The sequence below is a fragment of the Syngnathus typhle genome, linkage group LG6 (assembly GCF_033458585.1).
Source record: "Syngnathus typhle isolate RoL2023-S1 ecotype Sweden linkage group LG6, RoL_Styp_1.0, whole genome shotgun sequence".
NCBI classification, from domain to species: domain Eukaryota; kingdom Metazoa; phylum Chordata; class Actinopteri; order Syngnathiformes; family Syngnathidae; genus Syngnathus; species Syngnathus typhle.
The window spans coordinates 12,109,899-12,133,040 of record NC_083743.1 but is presented as its reverse complement, the minus strand read 5'-3'; the positions used below and the strand labels follow the sequence as shown (position 1 = coordinate 12,133,040).

At 41.8% G+C, this 23,142-nt stretch overlaps 3 protein-coding genes across 3 annotated transcripts in view; 2 read left to right on the top strand and 1 right to left on the bottom strand.

The window, feature by feature from the left end:
* The window catches only part of atm (ATM serine/threonine kinase), a 22,529-nt gene extending 13,596 nt beyond the window's left edge, over positions 1 to 8,933 (top strand). Inside the window, exons 43-63 of the mRNA XM_061280115.1 lie at positions 9 to 157; positions 232 to 336; positions 414 to 533; positions 602 to 836; positions 1,187 to 1,357; positions 1,473 to 1,592; positions 1,727 to 1,944; positions 2,195 to 2,402; positions 2,506 to 2,631; positions 2,704 to 2,844; positions 3,270 to 3,408; positions 3,541 to 3,623; positions 4,211 to 4,351; positions 4,864 to 4,980; positions 5,282 to 5,431; positions 5,724 to 5,889; positions 6,872 to 6,958; positions 7,084 to 7,198; positions 7,573 to 7,636; positions 7,763 to 7,905; positions 8,087 to 8,933. Coding sequence (XP_061136099.1) covers positions 9 to 157; positions 232 to 336; positions 414 to 533; positions 602 to 836; positions 1,187 to 1,357; positions 1,473 to 1,592; positions 1,727 to 1,944; positions 2,195 to 2,402; positions 2,506 to 2,631; positions 2,704 to 2,844; positions 3,270 to 3,408; positions 3,541 to 3,623; positions 4,211 to 4,351; positions 4,864 to 4,980; positions 5,282 to 5,431; positions 5,724 to 5,889; positions 6,872 to 6,958; positions 7,084 to 7,198; positions 7,573 to 7,636; positions 7,763 to 7,905; positions 8,087 to 8,267 — 2,979 coding nt within the window. The 3' untranslated portion in view covers positions 8,268 to 8,933. The remainder of the gene's footprint in view (positions 1 to 8; positions 158 to 231; positions 337 to 413; positions 534 to 601; positions 837 to 1,186; positions 1,358 to 1,472; positions 1,593 to 1,726; positions 1,945 to 2,194; positions 2,403 to 2,505; positions 2,632 to 2,703; positions 2,845 to 3,269; positions 3,409 to 3,540; positions 3,624 to 4,210; positions 4,352 to 4,863; positions 4,981 to 5,281; positions 5,432 to 5,723; positions 5,890 to 6,871; positions 6,959 to 7,083; positions 7,199 to 7,572; positions 7,637 to 7,762; positions 7,906 to 8,086) is intronic.
* LOC133155102 (transmembrane protease serine 2-like) lies at positions 8,154 to 14,281 on the top strand. The gene is made up of 14 exons (XM_061280117.1): positions 8,154 to 8,284; positions 8,817 to 8,873; positions 9,385 to 9,502; positions 9,701 to 9,793; positions 9,870 to 9,986; positions 10,117 to 10,246; positions 10,756 to 10,866; positions 10,945 to 10,988; positions 11,104 to 11,266; positions 11,349 to 11,500; positions 11,885 to 11,986; positions 12,466 to 12,602; positions 12,693 to 12,845; positions 12,979 to 14,281. Exons 2-14 carry the CDS (start codon positions 8,859 to 8,861, stop codon positions 12,994 to 12,996), a joined length of 1,353 nt encoding a protein of 450 aa, XP_061136101.1. The 5' UTR covers positions 8,154 to 8,284; positions 8,817 to 8,858; the 3' UTR covers positions 12,997 to 14,281.
* bace2 (beta-secretase 2) lies at positions 13,957 to 23,142 on the bottom strand. The gene is made up of 9 exons (XM_061280116.1): positions 22,621 to 23,142; positions 18,146 to 18,234; positions 17,695 to 17,911; positions 17,099 to 17,230; positions 16,773 to 16,907; positions 16,480 to 16,581; positions 16,054 to 16,203; positions 15,810 to 15,978; positions 13,957 to 15,001 (listed from the first exon to the last, which is right to left on the bottom strand). The coding sequence occupies exons 1-9, from the start codon at positions 22,915 to 22,917 to the stop codon at positions 14,760 to 14,762; spliced, it is 1,533 nt and encodes a 510-aa protein (XP_061136100.1). The 5' UTR covers positions 22,918 to 23,142; the 3' UTR covers positions 13,957 to 14,759.

Below are 23,142 nucleotides of genomic sequence, written 5' to 3'. Positions count from 1 at the left end.
TTTTACAGGGTCTGCAGAACTTTGGTCTGAGTAGCATACTTACCACCTACATGAGGGGTCTGGAGAGTGAAGGGGTTGAGTGGGGAGCTGAACTGAGAGAGCTCCGTTTCCAGGTTGCCTGGAGGAACACCCAGTGGGACTGTGATCTGTCTGAGAGGTGAGGGGAGGGAGATGGGCCTTAATTGTATGTTGTGAAGTGAAGTATAACTTGGTATTCTTCATGAATGTCAGTGGTGACAAACACAAGCCAGGATTCCACGAATCTGTGTTCTCTGCTTTGCAAGCTTTGAGGGACAAGGAGTTCTCCATGTTTGATGATACGCTCAAACGGGCAAAGTGAGTTGGTTTTTTTAGATACTGGTGTGATGTCATAAAATAAGATGGTCAAAGAATTTGACTTTTTTTCCCCTAAGGGGTAGAGAAGTAGAGGAGCTCTGCAGAGGCAGTCTGGAGGCAGTGTCGTCACTGTACCCGACCCTCAGGAACCTGCAGAGCATCAGAGAGCTGGAGAGCATCAAACTGCTGTTCTCAAGGTAGTAGCGGAATATTATTGTGTGTCTTAAAACTGTTAAAATGCTATTTTAATCCTTATCACCATCAGACCATTCTCAGAGCTGGCTGTGAAGAATGTGTGTAACCAGTGGCGGCAGCATTCCCAGCTGCTAGCCAACAGTGAGTTTGCTTTGGTGGAGCCCATCTTGGCCATTCGGTCTGTGTCCTACAACACTCTGATGTCCAAGGCGCTGGACCCCGGCATTGCTCAGTATCTCAGCTCGGTACTTACCGACCACTTACTGGAGATGTGCCAGCTGGCTCGTAAAGCAGGGAACACGCAGGTAACGTCCACAGAAACTCACATTCGAGAATTGTAATTCACTATAAAATGTTTTGGATGATAAACCCTAATCTGGTTTGTGTAACCATGGGTGAACTGATGCTGATGCATTTAATCATCTTTTCTGATAACCTCTTAGTCTTTGGAGTATTTATCTATTCATTCATTATTTTCAATGGCAAAAGTATCAATCACGTAGGTGTGGTTCAACTCCAATTTACCCAGAAATGCTATTTTAATTGGACTTCTCATTGCTTCACGACCCAGACCAACTCTTAGTAAGAAGGTTTCACATCGTATGAATGACTGTACCCCTCGCATTGTTGTCAACATGCCACCTCCGGAGTCCAGTTGGCAGAGCGAGCAGTGTTTCAGATGAAGCGGCATGGAGTTGAAGGACACCGACCAGCATCACCCGTATCACTGTGGCAACTGGAGGAAGCGCAAGTGTTCTGGGTGAAGGGAGAACAGGGTCTGGCTCTTGGGCTCCTGAGACAGCTGGTACAGAAGCTTGAGGAAAAGGTAAGACAACTCAAAACCTGTCTTCACACCTTGAACTGTTGATTGCTGTAATTAGAGGAGAACAAGAACTTGAGCAAAAAAGTCGTCCTTAATCGTTGTTTTTTTGTGTCCACAGATTGACTTCAATCCTGCTCTGGCACCTATCTACACTGAGTGCCTCAGGCTCTGTGGTAACTGGCTGGCTGAAACGTGCCAGGAAAGTCCTGGAGTCATTTTGGAAAAGTACTTAGAGAGGGTAGGAGCTTGCCTGCACGTTTGCCCACTTATCTGAACTCATGAAGCAAAAAAAAAACCCAAAACTACCTGTCCTATTTTATCCAAAACCTTTCACCAGTGCGGTAAATGTGTCTTTTTGTAATATTCTCTCAGGCTGTTGAGGTAATTGAGCGCGAGTCTGGAGTGCTGGACGCCCGGCTTCAGAATGAGCGAATGGAGGCCTTCCTGTCGCTGGCTCGTTTTTCAGACGCCCAGTACCAGAGCATTGATAAATACATGACTTCATCTGAGTTTGAGAATAAGCAAGCCTTGCTGGAGAAGGCTAAACAAGAAGTGGATCTCATGAAAGAGCGTAACGTCATAAAAAACAGGTTTGCAACAGTACATGTATTTCGATTTTCATTTTGTTTTATTTTGTGCTCTACATAGATCGGGAAAAGTGGGGAAAAATGAGTCAGTGATGCTCTCCAAATTGTTTATTATTGCTTATCTACGTGTACTTGCACATGCTGAAGAAGACTCTCCCTCACTCCACTAACAATCCAAGCTAATTTTAGATCCTCCCAAATTTACAAGCTTTTGAAATTGGTGGCAATGCACTTGTGTTTCTTCTGCAACCAGGTATACAGTAAAGGTTGAAAGAGAGCTGGAGCTGGATGAGAGGGCCCTTCACGACCTGCAGACAGACAGACAGCTCTACCTGTGTAAGGCAGTAGAGAACTACATACAATGTCTGGAGCAAGGGGAGGAGCATGACACCTGGGTGTTCCGCTTGGCATCTCTCTGGCTGGAAAATGCTGACATTATGCCAGTCAATGACATGATGAAGGTTTGTCACTATAAATTTGATGTTTCTCTTTGCAGTTTTTGACTTGTTGACAATTTGACGAGTTTGCAGTTTGGACTCATCGTCATTCTGTCACATGTTGCAGAAAGGAGTGAAGACTATCCCCTCCTACAAGTTTTTACCCCTTATGTATCAGCTTGCTGCCCGTATGGGAACCAAGATGGCGTCCGGCATAGGGGACGATGTGGGCTTCCATGACATCCTTAGTGACGTGAGTGATGTGAACATGCATGACGTCTGTTGTGACCTTTACTGCTTTTACACTTATTTTGTCTTCTCACAGTTGATCTTCCGCTCCTGTCTTGAGCATCCACATCATACACTGTTCATCATCTTTGCCCTGGTCAACGCCAACAAAGATGAACAATTTTGTACTCGTCGGCTAACTAAGAGTGCTCCACATCAGTCATCGCCATTTGATATGGTAGGGCGTTGCAGTTAGAAATGGGCTTTGCGTAGTTGTGAACATAGCCAACGGTGTCTCATTCCCTTTAAATTTGGTTAATGAGAGGCTCACGGCACGGCCTTTGACACAGCGGAAGCAGAAACTGACAATATAACTAATTAATTGAGGGCAGTTTTAGTACTTAATGTTTTTGTTCAATTTTAATGAGCAATTTAGTTGTGGAATGTGTCATAGCTTTTGATTCAAGCTACTCATTACCCCAAATGTATTATTTAAATTTAACCAATTGAAGTGGCTGCAAAGTCTTACACTAAATTTTCTGGGTAAACTCCATAGATTGGTTTTTATAGTGTGGTGTCTTTTCAGATTGAATTTGTTTGCATCTGTTTGAGAAAAACAAATACATGAATTCAGTTCAACTTAAAGTATATTTTGACCTGTAGGAGCGTTCAGATATGGCCCGGAAGATCACCGATGCCATCAGGAAAAAGAGAGGCAAGATGATCCGAGATATCGAGCGGCTATGTGATGCTTATATCACACTTGCTTATTTGGATGCCAGCAGGCACAAGACAGAGAAGAGTGAGTAAAACAGAAGTACAGATTTTCCACAAACAATTCGGGTGGACAGCATTTCACTGTACTGGACGTTAGGAATACTTAAGTACAGTTAATGTCTGTGCACTAATTTCAATTCTGTTTCATTCATCACAGAGGCAATTCCCATTCCTGCAGATCAGCCCATTCATCAAATCAAAGACCTGGATGACGTTGCTATTCCCACTGTTGAGATCAAGGTGCTCAAGGGCAATTGAACACATGGGGGGGGGGATAAGTTTTGAAATAATGAAATCTAATTGATTATTTTAATTTTAATTCTTTTGTTTTAAATATTCTTTTCTGAAAACATACACAGTGAAGAAAATAAGTCCTCATTGAGTACCGTTAAGTTTTCCTATACATACTGTACTTATATTGTGACCTGCTTGGAAACCTTTAACAAACAAAAAAAATACATGCCTGGAGTGAGGAATGTACGGAAACCCCCCCTTTATCTTTTCTTAACTGGCCCTAATCCTCTTCCGTAGAAGTGAAATCAGCCATTTCCTGATGTCCAAACTTGCCCTACTTAAATGAGTTTGTTTGTTTGTTTGTTTGTTTGTTTGTTTGTTTTACATTTTCATTTAACTTTATAGTTTGAATTCCACTTTTTTGACCACAAAACCATTCAAGTTCTGTGGGTCTACTGTACCCCATCTTTGACTCAAAAATTACTTTCAACAATAGTGTAACCATGTAAATTGCATAAGTGGCAACATCATATTTACCAGATTTGTTTAAATATTTTGGAAACGTTAAACCATCTGTTATCCTGCTCTAATAGGTTGATCCTTCGGGTTGCTATGATGACGTGGTGACTGTCCGTTCGTTCATCCCTCATTATCACCTGGCTGGAGGAGCCAACCTGCCCAAGATCATAGACTGTGTCGGCTCTGATGGCAAGCGCAGAAGGCAGTTGGTAAAGGTGGGTGGATGTTTATTTTCTGTACTTGCTGGGGGTGTGTTTGTGTGTGTGTGTGTTTCCAGCTCATTTCAAAATCTGGCTTTGATGTTTTGGTTACACTGAGTGTTAGTCACAAAAGTGTTATTTTTTCCTTTTTCTTAAATGTTTATTCTGGTTTAGTCCCAGGTACTCATCTGTTTGATTGGTGACTTCTCTCGTTTTGCCCTCTGTTAATAATTAATGGTGTTTCTTTGTGCAGGTAAACACTAAGTTTGTAGATGACAAATAGTTTTTTGCACCTTTATCACTAATAGTGGAGTATATGTTTTTAAATGTGTGTATGTGGAAGAACCTAAAAGCTAATCATTTACTATTTGACACAGTCATAATAGAATAGTGACTCATTTTCTCTGACAATTGTAAATTTCCATAACTGTACAATGTTTATTTAGTGTTTGGTATTGTGAACAAATGAGAATAATTTCTAACAATGAAAACACGTGATCATCAGAATTGTCTCTCTTTGTGAACAGGGTAAAGACGACCTGCGGCAAGATGCGGTGATGCAGCAGGTGTTTGCCATGTGCTCCATGTTGCTGCAGCGAAACACCGATACTCGCAAGAGGAAGCTCAACATCAGAAGATATAAGGTCTCATACTTTAATAGTTCAGATTCATATTTTGAGACTCATTAGTGACAGATAATTCCTTTCTCTACGAGATGCAGAAAGTTATACATACTGTTTTTCATTTAATTAGTTCAATCAATCAATCCCCACGAGGAAGATTCTTTTTTGTTTCGTTAGTGCGTCTAAGTGAACAACTACGGCTTGTTGTGACTTTCAGGTTACGTCACCACCGTACAGACTGAAATCTGTCATAAGTGAAGTACCTGCTGTATTTCCTTTCATGATATTTATAAAGGAATGATAATTATATGCTTGCTTCAAGGTGGTGCCGTTCTCTCAGTGCAGCGGGGTTCTGGAATGGTGCTCCGGTACGGTTCCCCTTGGAGAGTTCCTGGCGAACCCCATCAAAGGGGCCCACAAGCGATACCGACCACAGGACGCGTCCAACCTAGCCTGCCGCAAGAAGATGATGGTACCCTATAATCATTGCTCTGGGCAGTGTTTCCCAACCTTTGTTGAGCCAAGGCACATATTTTACAAAACTCTCACGGCCTACCAAACATTTCAAACAAAAATGAAATTGGAGAACCTCTCGAAGCACACAAGATGATCTCTCACGCGACACAAAAGTGCTGCTGCCGAGTGGTTGGGAATCACCCCTTCATGGTTTATGAAATTATTTTTGGAAGACAGGGGCCATGACCATAATTCTTATGCATTGAATCGAAATAAATCTCACTTTGTGAATTAATCTGTCATTGTAGGAAGCACAGCCACATGGGTTTGACGAGAAGCTGTGTGCTTACATGGAGGTGTGCAAAAACTTCAAGCCTGTTTTCAGATATTTCTGCATGGAACGCTTCGTGGACCCCGCAGTGTGGATGGAAAAGCGGCTGGCCTACACCCGCAGTGTGGCCACTTCCTCCATTGGTACTCAAAAACAATTTAACCTTTAATTGTGTCAGGTCTAAGTACCATAAGACATTATTTTATACACTGAAACAAGAGAAGAAGACAACCAGTATTCCTTTTGCTCGCGAGGAGAATTACGTAGAAGGCCCAGTTACAGTCCTCCACCAATTCTGGACTCCTCTTCTGCTATCTCCTCTTTTTATTATGGGTTGCCCTGGTTACAAGAGACGTTGCTACACTAAAGGGAGGGGAGAGTGTGACTGTAGCAACGCTGTTTAGCTAGCTAATAATGTTGTGTGGTGCGAGGCCACATGGCCTTGGCCGATCCGTGACCCCAGGAATGCAGAGTCTGTTCTTAGGTGGTTGGCAGCCTCGTTCTCGGCTGCAACCTCCAAACCTGGATGCCGTGTCCCTGTAAAACAATGCTCTGGACTTTCTTGCTACGTTTCACACAATAATAATAATGAGTAAATAATCAGATAGCTCTCGTGTATACACTCCAACAAACGTTAAGTAGATGTAAGATAACTTGCATGAAGTTTACTTAAACAAACATTGAGTAAATGTGGGATAACTTAAAAACTGTCCCGGTTAACAACAATTTATGAATAGAAACTACAAAGTATAAAAGAGAAAGAACTTCTCTTGAACGAAACAAAGAACAAAGGTGTTCTGTTCATAACTAGTGAGGGACTCTCACAGGTAAAAAAAAAAAAAAAAGGAAGGGAGTATAAGAACTCCTTAAAACTAGACAGATATGTTGGCTTGAGCGAAGATATGAGACGTCCGGTTCAGGCCGACCAGCGCTTCTGCAAACTAATTATTCTAACAAATTGATACACGCCAAGTCCAAACAGCTGTTTGAATGCTGAACAGTTTATGATAAGTAGCCCACATCATTCGTAGCCTCAGTAAGATCTATGTTTTTATCATGACAATGGCAAAGTTGTGACGTTTTGAAACGGCGGGTGAATAACATGACTGTTTTTGTTATCAATAGTCGGCTACATCGTTGGCCTCGGTGACCGACACATTCAGAACATCCTGATTGATGAGCAGACCGCTGAGCTGGTGCACATTGACTTAGGTATGTACATCATCATCAATTCTACAATGAGGATCATTAAATGGTATAAATCCGACACTAAATCTGAGTGACTATCATTACGACCACAACCTTTGACCATGATGCTGCGTTATGGTTCTGTGCAGGTGTGGCATTTGAGCAAGGCAAGATTCTGCCCACTCCAGAGACCGTCCCCTTCAGGCTCTCCAGGGACATTGTGGATGGAATGGGCATCACTGGAGTAGAGGGAGTTTTCAGAAGGTTAGGAGGAGGCACTGATGGAGGAAACTGTGACTGTTGTTTAAAATGTGACTGGTGGTGATTGTTCTAGGAGGTTCCTTTTTTGGGATAGAATGAAGTAGTGAAATAATATTTTTTATCTGTGCAGAATGAAATACCAATGTCCATTTTTACAGCATGAGGTATTATGAGTCAAATAGTCAGTGACAACTGTACATAATGACTACATGTGCATCTCAGTAAATTAAAATACCTTTGAAAACATCCAATTCATTGGATTCACTATAAACAGATTCCAAATATCTATAAATCTAATATAAATAGCCAATCCACTTTTAATGTAGCTGTGAATTAATAATCAAACAACTGTTAACTGTAATTTTCCTCCTGTTCAGATGTTGTGAGAAGACCATGGGGGTCATGAGAAGCTCTCAAGAAGCTTTGCTGACCATTGTGGAGGTACCTCAAAAACTCCCTCACACCCAACTGATTGATTATTCACACTGACATAAAACGTGTCCAATGTTTCTTTTATTGAAGTATAAGTCCAGTGAATGTTGTGCTTATGTGGGTTCTGTCATGCAGGTTTTGCTCTATGACCCCTTGTTCGACTGGACCATGAGCCCTTTAAAAGCCTTTAACCTGCAACATGACGAGCAGCAGGAGCTCAACGCCACGCTCAGTTCAACCATGGGAGGGGACGACTTGGACAACCATCGTAAACACAGGTGCCGCACCATTTGTTTTATTGCACGCTCAATGCAGTAACAGTCATAACAATATTATATATTTTGTACAATATATATTGTTTTGAGATATGATCTCATTTACATTACGGTGGACAGTCTAAGGCACATCTGGGTAATAAATGTGTTACACCATGTGGCACACATGCTCTTCCTTTCACAGTGACAGCCAGAGCTTCAACAAAGTGGCGGAGCGAGTGCTGCTGCGACTGCAGGAAAAACTCAAGGGAGTGGAGGGTGGCACAGTGCTCTCAGTGGGTGGGCAGGTTAATCTGCTCATCCAACAGGCCATGGACCCCATAAACCTTAGCAGGCTCTACCCGGGCTGGCAGGCCTGGGTGTAGCTGTCACACCAGAACAGGTTCTTACATTATCTGTATCTTCATTTTTACATTAAAAATGGAAAGCTGTTCATTATGAAGTTTGCAAACGTGCTGCTTGTTGCCATTTTTAAATACTTTACTGCAATTTGAATGTTTTTATGTTGACTTCCTTGCTAAATGTCATACATAGTGATGATCCTCTTACTTGGTAATTATATTACATACAGCTAAAATAAAGTTAAAAGAAAAAATACACATTTGGAGTGTTTGGACTGTGCACTCGAGCGTGGCCCGGTGTTTAGACAAGTGAACAAAGCTCATTGTGCTTTCTGTAGGCTGAGGTGGAAAACTTTAGATGTCAGATAACAAGGCGTGTCCACGTAGCCTCACCATCATTCATTTGGTCATTCTGGTGACACAGCCCAGTGACATTAGAGAGACCTTTTTTTTTTTTTTTTTTTTTTAGAAGTCGCCGCTATTCAAGAATAACACTATTTCATTCTTTCCATTGGGTGACAACAGTTAGTTTTGAACAGATTTGAATGTGGGGCATTTAATCTATCCTGACAGAAAAATATTCTTGAGCTGACGGACAAAGTACGAAAAATAGAAATGAGCACCAATCGGGTAAGTTATTTTAATAATGACTTGTGTATGATTAAATCAATAAATAATTTTATTATGCCATTACAACTCGTAAGCTGTGTAACACCCTCCTTTTTTCTTCAGATGTCTGCCATTTAATACTTAATTATTAATCAATTCTGGGTTACACCTGTCTTCAAACTCTTGTTCATAATTTATTCTGTTAAGATTAATGAGCCAAGTAAATTAAACAAAACCTTAGAAATGCATCTAATAGTTTTTTTTTTCTAATATTTTATTTACTACTGTAAAAAAACATTTCTGCAATGAATTATGTGTTGTACTATTGGACTAGTGTGTGGTGTGTACCCGTATGTTGGATCCATCACCATCACTTCATTGCTTTCTTCCTTTTCTGATACTGAATCCTTCTTGGTTGCTCTCCCGGTCATTCTTTAGACTCTAAAGAATGCTCCTGTACAACACGAGGGTTGTGCCTTTGACAAAATAAGTAAAGATTCTCATGATTAAAGTTTTCCTCTGAACTACTCAGTGGGTGGCCATTGACGGGCGGCGTCCTCCTAATCGGTCAGAAATCAAGCCTCAGTATGTTCACCATTTGGCCCCAAAGTCCCTGCCTGAAATTACCCTCACGACTCCACAACAAAAAGGTACTTTAGATTTCAAACAAAGTATAAATACTGAAATAATAATAATCTCTTCTCAATTTACTCACAGATTTACTTATGTAATCAGAAAGTAGGTTTTTTTTTAGTTGAACACACAAATTCCTTTCAAATGCGATCATGACCCTTAATATTGTGATGGAAATTCTAAAACTTATTCATAATTTGTTTGTTTTGTGAGAGATTTCAAGCAGAGGTGTGTAAAGTGTAGTGTGGTTGCCGTCATCTGCTTGCTGCTGCTCCTGCTCCTAGTGGGAATCCTCCTGGCCTATTACTGTAAGTACGTCCTCCTCCCCAGTAGACTAAACACACATCTTATGACTTCATGTCTCTACGCTTTCCTTTCTTGCAGATTCCTCCACCTGTGTGCATGGAATACCATGCGGTAGTAATACAGGCTGTGTGTGGGAGTCTCAGTGGTGTGATGGCGTGGTGGACTGTCCAGGGGGGCAAGATGAAGCTCATTGTGGTAATAATTTAATATAATTGTGAAAACTGATTGTTGTAGGCTAACAAACTCAAAATGAGAGACTATTTCTCAAATGTTTTCATTCCATTATTTAAGATTCCACTCTGCTTTGTTTTCTTTCCGTGGCCAGTGAGGATTTATGGTTCCAGTTTCCTGCTTCAGATCTTCTCAACTCAGACCAAACAATGGAGGCCTGTTTGTTCGCATGGCTGGACAGCCCAGCTGGGCCAAGCAAGCTGCCGGGACATTGGATACAGCGGGTAATGTTTTGTTACATGAATGTTTTGTTTGTCCGTGGACCAACTGGGTGTAATATGTCTTGTCACCGTGGGATAGTAGGAAACGCAATTTTAATCTCTTTGTATGTCTTGAAATGTGAAGAAATTGACAATAAAGCAGACTTTGACTTTGTAAAAAGCACAGCGTCATATATGATGGACTAACAATGCCGCTTACTCACTATAGAGATAAGCGAAGCCACCGATGCTCGTCTTGCGTTGCCACTCGCTAAGCGCTTGCCTCGAATACATTGATTCATTTTTGGCCCTTTCATCTTTCTTTTTGTCTCATGGCAAAAATTGTACAATATGTGGTAAACTGTTTTAGCGGTAAGTCTGGGATAAATGCTACAGGCATAAACCAAACAAAAGTTGTCAGTAACTGGCAACGTAAGTTAGTACATCCATATTATGGTAAGAAGGTATGTAGTGTTTTGCTCTCAAATGATGCATTTGCATTATGTTGTGTTTCCTGTAATGTATTTTGACAGGAGCACAAGTGTTACATCGGGCCTACATGAGGCACACTCGGATGATGCATTTGTGATGGTGAAATCCAACCCGAACCCTCATTTACCCTTAGTGCAGCAGCTTGCTGTCAGGTTGGTAGAATGCTAAACTTAAAAACATGCAGAATAAACTAACTGCCTCTCACTTCTTGTTTTCTTTACCTTCTACAGCAACACGTGCCCAAACAACACTGTGGTGACTCTGCGATGTACAGGTATAGCTTCTAATACTTGGAATGTAGTTGTAATATTTTTAACAAGATAGCTTGGCCTCAAGCCTAAGGAGGACAAGCAGTATAGAAAAAGAATGTAAGGATAAAAATGTGTCAGATTGTACAGGTGGAGGAAATTCGAGCAATTCCTCTCGGGGCCAGCACGGCTCCCTCGGAGCATGGCCATGGCAGGTCAGCCTGCGACTTGCGGGCTCCCACCGCTGTGGAGGCGTTATCATTTCCCCCGACTGGATTGTCACAGCAGCCCATTGTGCAGTAAAGTGAGTCCCCAGCCGGAGCTGAAATCAAAATGGACGTCATCCTTTTTACCCATGCTGTTGTATTTGGTATCTCCTCGACTAGGGCTTCCAGTCCTAGAGACTGGTCAGTGTACGCAGGACTTGTGAAACCTTTGGGCGTTGTGAACCGTGTCATTGCTCATGAAGGCTTCGACAGAGTTACTTACAGGAATGACATTGCTCTGATGAGGCTGGGCAAACCTTTGGACTTCACAGGTAAGAGACAGCAAAGCTCATCTGAATTTCTTATACGCCAGCCGCATGACGTATTTGCCCAAATCCATTAAACACTAGTGGCAATGTCTATGCAGAATAAATTATCTGGATTTATCCATCCATTAGCAACCTCAAGTAGCCCACAAAATGTTGGTTTTCATTCTTAAGCAAGTGCAACATTTTGATCAACCACGTTGAATTACCAAAAGGGAAATAATAATTGAAAGTAACATAGAAGTAACAATTGAAGAAATCAGCTGATCAATTGTTTTACCCATACACAAGCATTCAATATATCCTCTCAATAAAAACTGTACTTCAATCAAATAGATTAATTTGCTCAATTATGCATTTTTGATGAACTGTGTGGATTTGCCTTGGCAGCCTCTGGTAATGTTGGTCCCGTGTGCCTTCCAAATGTTGGTCTAAACATCTCGGTCCCACTAAATGGTTGGACAACAAGATATGGTGTTTCAGCCGATGGAGGTGAGAGTGCCTTTTTTGCTTCGTCAAGGGAAAATGCACAAAATATAGCTGTCTTAGAAGAGAAATAGGATGGTCAGGTTTCCCAAGAGTTACTACCATAAAGCAAGAATTATAAAACATCCACATGTTGACTCTGGTTGCAATTCCTCTGTTTTGGCAGGTAATTTTGTTTTATGAAAAAGCTGAGTAGAGAGCGTTTGTTACCATGATGACTGAAGGTGGAGCTAGGGTGTTGCCACGAAGCTGGCGGCTACACCACGTCGCTTTAATTATTGACTCGACCTCTCTGGTGATGACTATTTTCAAAAAGGAAATTAGCGATTTATCTAGTGATTGTATAGAATAAAAAAAAATAAAAACAAGTGGATGCAACTATGCAAGCAATTAAAAAGTCAAGAGTTACGTGTCGCCCGCTTTGTATAGCGTAACTCAAGTCGGTTTAGTGAAGTTGACATATTTGCACATTTGTTGTGCCTCAGATTCAACATACCTGGTTGAGGCTCAGGTCTCCCTCATGGATGTTATGAAATGCAACAGCTCCATGACTTACAAAGGACAAATATCGAAGGACATGCTGTGTGCCAAAGGGGTGCAGACTGAATCGGGTGTATGCAAAGTAAGGGCTGCAGTTCCATTTGATATTTGATTCATAATCATCAGATAATGTGAATTCTGACTTTTTTTTTTTTCGTGTTTTGTTTTTCAGACTGATAGTGGTGGTCCTTTGGTGTGGCAGAGGGATGGCTCATGGTGGCTTGTTGGGGGTAACATATGGCCAGAAGGTTGCACTGACCTGAACAAACCTGGTGTTTATAGCAATGTCACCTATTTCTTGGACTGGATATACCATCAAATGAAGGTAACTGTGTATCTGTTTATACACCAGTGCAAAAACACCATTGACTGACAATATCTCAAAATGATCACTCTTCACTTATTATTTTTTGATGAGGACAAATTTTCATGATCACCTTAACTCTTTGTATTTGCAGAAAAATCAAGATGACTGAAGATATGACCTCATCAGTTTTACACTTGGATTAATTGTTCTTATTCATTGCCAACATAATGTAAGTTATTTCCATAATGCATCCTTTTGTGTTTGTGCTTTATGTGGAATTGTTATGAACAAGTTAATGGTTATCGCTATTTTCCTAAACCTACAATTTAGTACATAGTGGGTGCAGCCATAATCTGAATCTGATACAGATGTCACATTTCAACTGCTGCATATCTTGCATAACTTTACATGTGAAATGATAGTATGTTCAATTTAGGTGAGGTAGACAGGCGTCACATATTAGAAAAATAAATACTCGTTGCCAGAGTTCAAATCAATCACAGTCCAGACATCCTTCTTGTGAATGAGGATCATTATTTCATCACAGTCAAGCACAGAGTTCCAATTAAGTTGGTATTCAACGTGGTCTTTATTTACAGAAATTTTAGTACCGAAAAATACACTTTACATAATATAAATAATTTTCAAGAACTTGTAGTGGCTTTGGCTTCGCGTTCATCACGAGTGAGTTGCTTGCAATCGCCAGTTTTTCCACTAGATGGCGGCAGATACTGCATTTAGGTTTGAAAAGAAGCTGAAACCCATGTTTCGGATCTGTCGTGCAGCCTTGATTGTGCTCGAGTCACGCAATATTGCTTTTTTTTTTTGGCAAATGTGCAGCATGTAGCAAAATTCCGATTAAACTCACATTCAAATAATTTCCGTAATAAGTTGAACATAGACACAATGAGTAAAACTACACTAAGACTACATCACAGCATTGACTGAAGATCCATATGGCAATTTAGGCTTCACAACCGCAAACCATAACCTGTCATGTTAAGAGAAAGGAGAAGCTCCCCATTTTGTGCCTTTCAGGTCGGAATGTTGAGGCACTCTTGTCAAGTCTTTCTATAATGACTGTTGTAACAAAATGTCAAGTACTCAACTGAGCTGAGTTCCATGAGTGTAGACTGGAACCACAATGGCGGATCAGTTTATTTAAAAGAAACGAGAATATTTTGGCACAGTTCTGACATACTCCCAGATGAATACATGAAGCCCCTTGCTTGTGAAGTTTTGGGTCTGTGTAAAGCCATGTAAGCATGGTGGACTCGGTTCATGACAGTGTTGTTGTCTAAAAGTGGACAAACACAGTGTTCGAAGGCACTACGAGCAATGTAAACATATTTTCCAATAATACCAAAGTGTCAGTAATTGTCCTAGCTGCTTATCCAACATGCATTTCACCATAATTTGGGAGTGGATTTAAAAAGGACAGATCTCAGGCAAAAGGCACATACCAAAAATTATTCGGATTTCTTTGCCTAATGATGTGTAATGTACACCACTCCCAAAAGGTTATGCATAGTGGGCTTAAGATTTCAGCATGAACTTTAACTGCACTATGACCATTCTAGCTTTTGATATGTGCAACTGTTAAATGTTTCAGTGCCTTTTGCACCGCTTGCTCTTCCAATATCCGGTTCTGAGGGCAGGCATGTTTTGATGATTCAAAGATTGGTTCAACCATCCACATAGACGCAACGCAGCACTTCTGATGAACAATCAAAAATTAAATTACAAACCACAAGTTCATTTTACACCAGTGACAGTGTCTTTTGAGATTTTATCAGAAGGATTGTCCTTGTCAGAGAAGGTGGATGCTTCCACATCAACCTTGTGCAGCCTCACTTCTTTTCCCACCACCTCAGCGGTGGCGCTTTGCTCGCTTGCACCCCGCCCGTTTGCGCCTGTTGCCCTCGCTCTCAGTCACTTGATACGGTGTCGCACCAGAGAGGACTGGTCGGTTATCTCCCCGGAGTAGCCCCGCCGTCGACAAGGCAGGACCAGCAGAAGCAGCAAGATGATGAGGATGATGGCGCACACTGCCATGAGCGCGTAGGAGATCACCCAAAGGAGAGGCTCCTTCAGCGCTCGGCCGGAGCAGTCTGACGCCACGTCTGCTGCCGAGAAGGGCCCGTCGATTTCGGACAGAGCCACACCGCCACTCACTGTGGGAAAACATCACATTAGAGGAAACCCACACTATTAAAATGTAGCAACTGGAAAAAGCTGAAGGTCACAATAAGAGTATACAGGCAGTTCCGAATTTAAAAATGAAACTTCAACACAATTACAATTAGTGTAAAAGTAAATGAGCTTTTCTGGGTTAACTAGATAAAAGGTCAGCACGAATGATTGGCCGCTAGCTCTTCAGCCACGCCTTTTGTCTCTAATTTGTTGGCAATTAGAGGTACAAGATGAGACAGTATATAAATATACAATAATTATGCTTAAAGAAAGTTGTTATTCCATCTCTGAAACATTAGATCCTGTATAATGATGCATAATTGCCGTGATTTATGGAGACCACTAAACAGCTCAAAGCAAAGAACACTTAGCCTCTCATTGAGAGAACTGTTCGCTATCTGCCCAACGACACACGGCGTGCTTTGGGAGGGCAGAAGGGAAAGGAAACAAAACCTTTCTACTACAGGAAAGAAATTCAAGCAGAAACAACACAGGAGCCAAACTACTTCTCATGCCTCAACAAAATATGCACACAAAAAAAATGGTTCTGAATCTTTAAATCTGGCAATGCATCACTGATGGTGTAATAGGTCGTGCCTTGAAGTAAAGTAACTATAGTATTGAGCAGGGTTCACCAATGTGGTGCCCACGGACACCAGGTAGCCCATTAGAACCTCATGAGTAACCCGCGAGCTTGTCCCAAAAATAGCTTTCCAGTGATGGGACATTGTAATTCTCTAGAAATGCGATCATTTGACTGCAGGGACGATTCTTTCCACATTTGCTCACCGGCACAGTTGCTGAGGGCAAAGCCCAGTCTACGGTTGGCTCGATCGAACACCACGTAGAAACCCTCCATAACCGTCGCTCCAATGACAAGGCCGTTAGCAGATGACGACACGCCGAAGCGGTAGCAGTCTAGCGTGCCATCCACATCTGCGATTGGCTGGATGTACAGCTTTAAAAAAAAAAAAACGTGATGATAGACTGGTTAGGAATCTTTTGATGAAGCTCCGTGCTTGCATCTCTGTACCTGAGGAAGGATGGTGATGCGGAAGGACTCGCTGGTGTTGGTGTCCCTTAGGTAGATGGATAGTTTGGGGAAAAATCTCCAGGGGGTATCGCCCCTCATCCAGCATGCTAACTTGGTCCCATCCCAGAAGCCTGATGAAAACTCCTGGATCTGAATGAATGAAAGAAAAAAAATGTCCCACTAGCAACACAACAAGAGCTCTAAATACTCTATTAATTGGCATTGATCTATTAACAGTCCATCATGTTTTTAGCATTTTCAAATAAGAAATAAAGATCCCCCCCCCCTCCTTTAGCATATTCTGTATAGTACATTCTGAATTGTGCTATAGAAACTGCATCCTTGAGTGACAGTGCCATCCGCCCCTTCATCTCTTTTGCACTGACAAAATGTTTCATCATTGCCTGTCGAAAGACGTTGGCGTACCAGAGAGCTGCGTGTGATGGCGTCTACCACTGCGTTGTAGACGTTGACGGGAAGTCGCAGTAGCGTCGTGCCGCTGTCAACTATTGCTTTATCCATGTTATACTGAGAAGGAACGGTGAGACAGACAAGTACAGCTTGTCAGTTCAGCATACTTTCAATTTTCTTCAGGTGAGGCTCTTTTTGTCGAGTTCAACATGCGCTTTAGGTTGATTTCATCTTAAAATGTCAATTGTTTGTTAGTTTTACTTATTGTGCATGCAGTTGTTGACTATTCCACTGAATCCAACAATCACCTCTCTGCAGTCAAGGTCCAGGTTCTGCTCACCAACCTCCAGCTTTAGAACCTCCACTTGGTAGTACCATACCTCAACTATAGGGGTGTACCACATTTGCCCCCGATACAGAGTTGGTTCAGCCCCACCGAAGATCTGAAGCATACACACACACACACAAAAAAACCCCCACACCTTATGATCAGACATTTGGCAATGGATCGTTGCCACAATAACACTTCCATTTCCTCCACATGAAGTCACTTTTTCTTAACAATCCATCCTTGTGATGTATCATCATTTCCAACTCAAATTCCTCTGTGCGCTAAACCCTGCTGACTACTCACAAGACTACCACCCGGTGGGTCGACTACGCTGCTAGCAGAAATTCCAGTGCCGCACATCTGTAAGGAAAAGACATCCGGGATAGCGAGCTGCTTGACCACAGAGTCGAAGAATGGTTCCACAGATGAATCTGGCTGATTGAAACAAAACACAAAAGCAAACAAAATCATTTATTTGTGCTAGTCAAGGCACATTTAGCTTTTGCGATGTGATTCTATTTTCCTGACTGAACTAAGGAATTTCCCAAACACTTAAATTACATAAACAACGGTTGCTTTATTTGACATGTATTTTCCCATTCGATGTGGCTACAAGGCGAGTGAAATTAAGATGTAACGACTCCTCATCACATAGCACCATTGATTACAGCAAAGGTAATCCATTCAAATTTCATTTTACACACGCTTTATTTTTCTAGATTTGTTTGCATAATCGATATTTTTGATGTATTATTACATTTGAATAATGCCAATATCATTATGTGTTGGTATCATTTCACCACGCAAGTAGTTTTAATCAGCACTGACGGAAATATCACATCATTTTTAAGTTTGTTTTTGTTTGATAATTTCGAAGCAGCACATCTTATTTGACTTACCCGAGACAGCATGGGATAGGCTAGTCCGAGGATGCCCTGCCAGTTAATCCCAGGTAGGAAGAAGCCTTCAGATGTCAAGATGGTAGCGATGTTGACACTGATGGTACCATTTGGGCCATTGGGGATGGAGATACGGTCAACACCGAGCTCCCCCATCCAGTTCCCCTGGGTGTACCTGACAGCTACACTTTGGCCATCTGACCTGAAGGAACTAGAGCTACACACAGACAGTAGCCAAATTCAAACAGACGTTACGATAGTTCTAAATTTCATTATCTGTCACTTTTTACGACATGTCACCGTATAAATAAATATTTGCATCTGTAGGACAAATTGGTGACATCACAAGAAAATCATGGATAAAATTTGTAACTTATTAAGTCATCACAAGCGTCAAATCACTACATTCATTCAGTCAAACAACATTTCCAAACATGTTCCAGTTACTTACAGTGCAGTGTTGAAGTAGCTAGTAATAAATAGGTGCGGCGCCGCGGCCACTGCAAAGTTACTGCTACCGGTATCCACCAGGATGTTCAGCTGAAAGACACCAAATAGGAGCTGCTGCGTTAACAAACATTGCCTTTGGGCTACAACCCTGCCCCACCTCAGTTTGCACACGTTCTAGTGTCAGGCAAACTATTAAGATAAAGTTTCACCAAACCACCTTACTTGTAAGGGTTACTCCCCAATGTTATCCTCAAGTCAATGCATAACAGACTGCAGGCTCTGGCATGAGAGCGCGACGTGTCCAGCGTTACGCACACAGTGGCAAGCGGCTAACTAACTGCAGTTGAGATAATGCTGTCTTCCAGGCATCAAATTAATGAGCGGGAAATAATTTGCTTGTGACGTCTTTAACCTTCACCACTAAATGGAAGGCCACATTAACACCCTTATGCAAGTGTCTCTTTACCCTGATGGGGACATTAACCTAATACGGTAACTCACAGCCACGGAGCTACTCAAGATTTTACCCACAAGCCGCTCTTTGCAGAAAGTCTGGGCTGATTTCAGGCCAGGAAAAAAAAGAAAAAAAAAGGTCAAAAACCCATCTGTTGCCAACCTTCATTTATGGCTGTGTTAGAATGCTGGGCTACAACATCAACACCAGACACAGCTCAATTCAACCTTAGCTGCCTACATTTCCGGTTCCAGGGGGATTTCAGAATGCATACGCCAATAGCCTATTTTTTGAACAATCTTAACTACTTCCTCGCATTGTCTTGTCCAGCCCTTCAGATAAGAATAACACTTTGTTATTCATAGCACGTATAAAAACAAAGTACAATTAAGAGTTATTTCAATCAGCAAGGCCATGAAAAAAAGTTTCTAGCTATGTTTGAAACAATCGTTCCTAAATGCAAAGAATTCTTCCTTGGTTCACGCTCTGTCCAATTTTCACACAATGTCTTGGCACCTTAACTTCCTTGACGTAGGTTGTTATCGTCAATGTGTTGCTTATCGCTTCCCCCTCACTGCAGTGGCACTGGTCCACGTGCGCTAACTGCGCCATGTAAAATACCAACTGTGATTTTTGGATGGCATCACTGCCATAGGTCTTAACCAGCCAAACAAGTCAGGGGAGTGAAATGGTGCATTGTGCATTTCCTCATGGTGATCCGCCTGTGCTGTATTCTCCAGTCGCACTTTCCTCGCTCTACTTGGCTACTGCGCCTCAGGCAAACACTCCCACTGTGATGCTGAAGCGGCCTGCAGTCACACGCAGTTGATCTCTCACTGTCTAATTGGTGGCGTCTGTGGCGACAATGTGCATCTGACACCTGTTTGTAGCAATTAGCGAATGCGGAGCTCTCCAGCCGCCGCTGCCGCCGCCGCCGCCGCCGCCTCAACCCGTGTCGCCGCCACATGCTAACAGATGCGACAATTAGTGGCTCGTTTAGACAGCGCCTCATTTAACACTGGCGCTGTTAATGTAATCACATCATCATTTCACATTAATAACACTGAAGGTTTGACACATTATTGTGAAATCATATGGATGTTTTATAGCTATGTGATCCAACGTGGAGTGGCTAATTTTTATCCTCTTATTTCTCCAGCGGAGTGTCGTGAGAAGAGATGTTTCAAGTGGGATTCAATTAAAGTCAGATACAAAGTCAAAACTGTTACTCAAAACAACTTTGCAGATTTGATTTCCCAGCTCCAAGCACTCTCCTTCCACCCATGCAGAGGTCATTTAGGACTTTGGATGAAATGAAGGTCAGATACCAAAGGCGACCGGGGTCATCATACAAAGGTACCATTGCAAAAAAAAAAATCAGTCTCCAATCTAGGATTACATATGAAAGTGTGCCAAGTTGGATTTGCGAAAAATCAGAATTGAGAAAAAAACAGATTGCACACTTTCGTCTGCAATACTGCTCACAAACTGTCACATAACTGAGCACCGGCCAGTCCGCTTTTGAAATGCAAGCCAACGATACCGGGCCAAACCATACCACGATGAAGCGAAAGCTGTTTATACAAAACATCGTGTCATCTAACACAAATATGCCTGCTGTGGATGCTTTTATTCCTACAGTTGTGTTGAAACTACACTTAAGCAAGTCCAGCTCTGAAGTTGACAAAGCAGGGCAGCAACACTGGACGCTCAAGTGCTAAGTGTCTTCACAAGCTCTCATCCGTGTAACTTGACACGGTTGAGAAGACTGTGTGAAATAACTAATGAGATCTTTCGCCAGAACGAGAAAACAGAGTTAAACCTACAGCACCCTGAAGCATTATGTATTTTTAATAGCCTAATCCGCCCGGGACCATTTAAACACCCTTAAACTTTAATATGACCTTGTTAGGCACTTTACATATCGAGTAAGCTAAACAAAGTCGTTGGAACGGGCATATTTCTGTCTAATCGCAATGAAAAGCAGAATGCAGAACCAAGACTGGAGAGTGGCTGCTCAGTAGAAGTACGGGGCAGCTCAGCCCTCATGGGTGCCTCGTAATCCCGGTCAGCTGCCTGCTAAGAAACAGTGGTTCTCACAGGCCAACATCATGTGAGCGCATGTGAGTGGGGCTGAGTCTACCTACACACCTCCGGGCTGTAAAGTGCAGCTTTTGCATGCACTCCACAGACACCACACTATCCCACCATACTGGTTATGCATACTGATTTATGAAAGAACAGTAAGACAATATGTTCTGTGTTCAATTATCAAACGATATCTGTAGCATGTCGCCAAGAGAGCTGGAGAGCGTCACATGTTGCTCGCGTACACACATTTGCATTGCGTCAAGCGGCACAACATGAAATGCATGTAAATACTCTAAAATGTATGGTTTTGACATAATATTCTGCTCTTAATTTATATGTAAAAAAAGGATTTCTTTGATTGATGCAGTGGAGAGTCCTAATATGAATGGCATAGTGGCTGTAAAATCCAGAAGCCACCTTTTTCAGAAAACATGGCTCAAGAAGTAGGAGGGAGAGAGAACATCGCTGTTTTTACAGTTTTAGCTGGGCTTTACCGAAATGATCATTTCATGCCTGTACTGATAATATGGCAGATCATCAAAACAATTCTTGTTCAAATTAATCTACGATATAAAGCAACAATAACGTGTTGTGAATGATACCGGGCCCTGTGTTCTAAATTGTCTGATTTGATCTACTTGCTCATCCCATAGTTTAACAGGCACGTGGAGGCCCTCCGTTCATAGACTCCTGTTTTCAAGCATGAAAAATGGAAACTGTAACTCTGTTGTAAACTCAATTTCAGGCCACTGACAGCTGGCTTTCAAAAACCAAGGTTTTAGTATTTGTATGCACAATGTTGCCTGTGTTTTGGCAACTTTATATTCAAGTTCGATTTTCAGGAATAACTTGACGCTGAGTATGATTAGTACTTCTTTCCTTGATTTGCCATTGTTGTTACTTTGTCTTTTCCGGAAATGACTTTCCTCAAATTGCAGTTACACAATAATGGTGATGTCATCTCACATGAACTTGACAGTTTGTAAATAGATTTTTCTGTGGAAAGAAATTGTATTCATTTGTAATTGGTGTGAATTTGTGTATTTCAAAATAGCTTTTTTTATTTTATTTAAAACTACTCAAGACAATGTAAGAAATGTATACAGTAAAGGTGTTAAAAAAAAATCTGAAAATTCTGATTAACAACAGATTGCTTTTGTGTTTCTTCCTCATTTTCTTGGGGCAGGTACTATGCAAAGCACGTAATGGAACAACAAAACAGGTTGCACAAGTTAGAGTGGAAATAACTGTGCCCTACCTATTATGTTGCGGTACTATATTGTCATGCAGACAGACATCTTCAAGATGGGTCCTTCTGATAACCCGGAAAGGGTTAAAACATTTATGTATTTATTTAATTATTTAAAATCACACAGAGCAACGTCAGTTTATTTGGGAGGTTGCTCCATCATGGCAATTTCTTCTTGACCAGGAACTGTCAGATGCACGGAGCATTGTAAGAAGACGCATTGTCAAACAGCCACAAGTTATGTCCACAATTTACATTGTCTCGTGCACTCTCTGAAACAAACACTGTAGGATCTCGTTGATCTCTGTTGTTGGCCCACACTGAAGGGCGGAAACTTGTAGTTTGGGTTTGAGATCTTTTGTTACAAGTCCTGGAAGCATTCTTTGTACATTTTTACCAATGACTGGCAGGCAGTTAGTTAATAAAGTTATGAAAGGTGTTCCCTGCACTAGTGAGAAATGAGTACATCTTTCAGGTATCTGTACTAGTATTTATTTTACTAACAACATTTTACTTTTATCCCTGAATTTGAAAACAGACAGTTGCAGTTTCTACACCTTATTTTGTAGATTTGTTGCTTTTTTCAACTTCTGAGGATGATGCCACAACAAAACACAAACATTAAGAGCAGTAGTGATTGAGGTCTTGACTGATCCAGATCAAATGAGGAAACGACACTTACCCGTTGTGCAGGAGTGCCAATCAACAATTCGATGTAGTAGCCTCTGCCGGAGTCCCCTTGCAGGTTACCCACCATGTCCATAAAGTTGACTTGACCACTGGGATCGGAAGCCAGAGAGAGACCCTTCCCATCAGGAGCGAGCGCGACGAGGCGAGTGACGGACAAACCCCCTCGCGAGGACACGTTGTACTTCCCCGGGTAGATTTTCAGAGGTATGGACAAATAACTCTTGCTCAGGCCGATTAGGCAAACGCTGCAAACAAATGCAAAAATAGGATTGTAAACGCAGTGTGCCATGGTACTGCTGTTTTCCCCAATTTAGAGAGGCCAGATCTGGGTGTGAGAGATTCCAAGTGAAAAAGTTTGGCTCCTAAGTTTGTAGTGGAGCCATTACTGAAACGCCATCACTGCCGACTTCTGTGCGTCAAGTAGAAACTATTCACGTCCTCATTGTGACGATGCAGTCAACGTTTATAATTGCAACTGTGGGAAAGTGAAACTTCAACATGCTTCGCGTCTTTG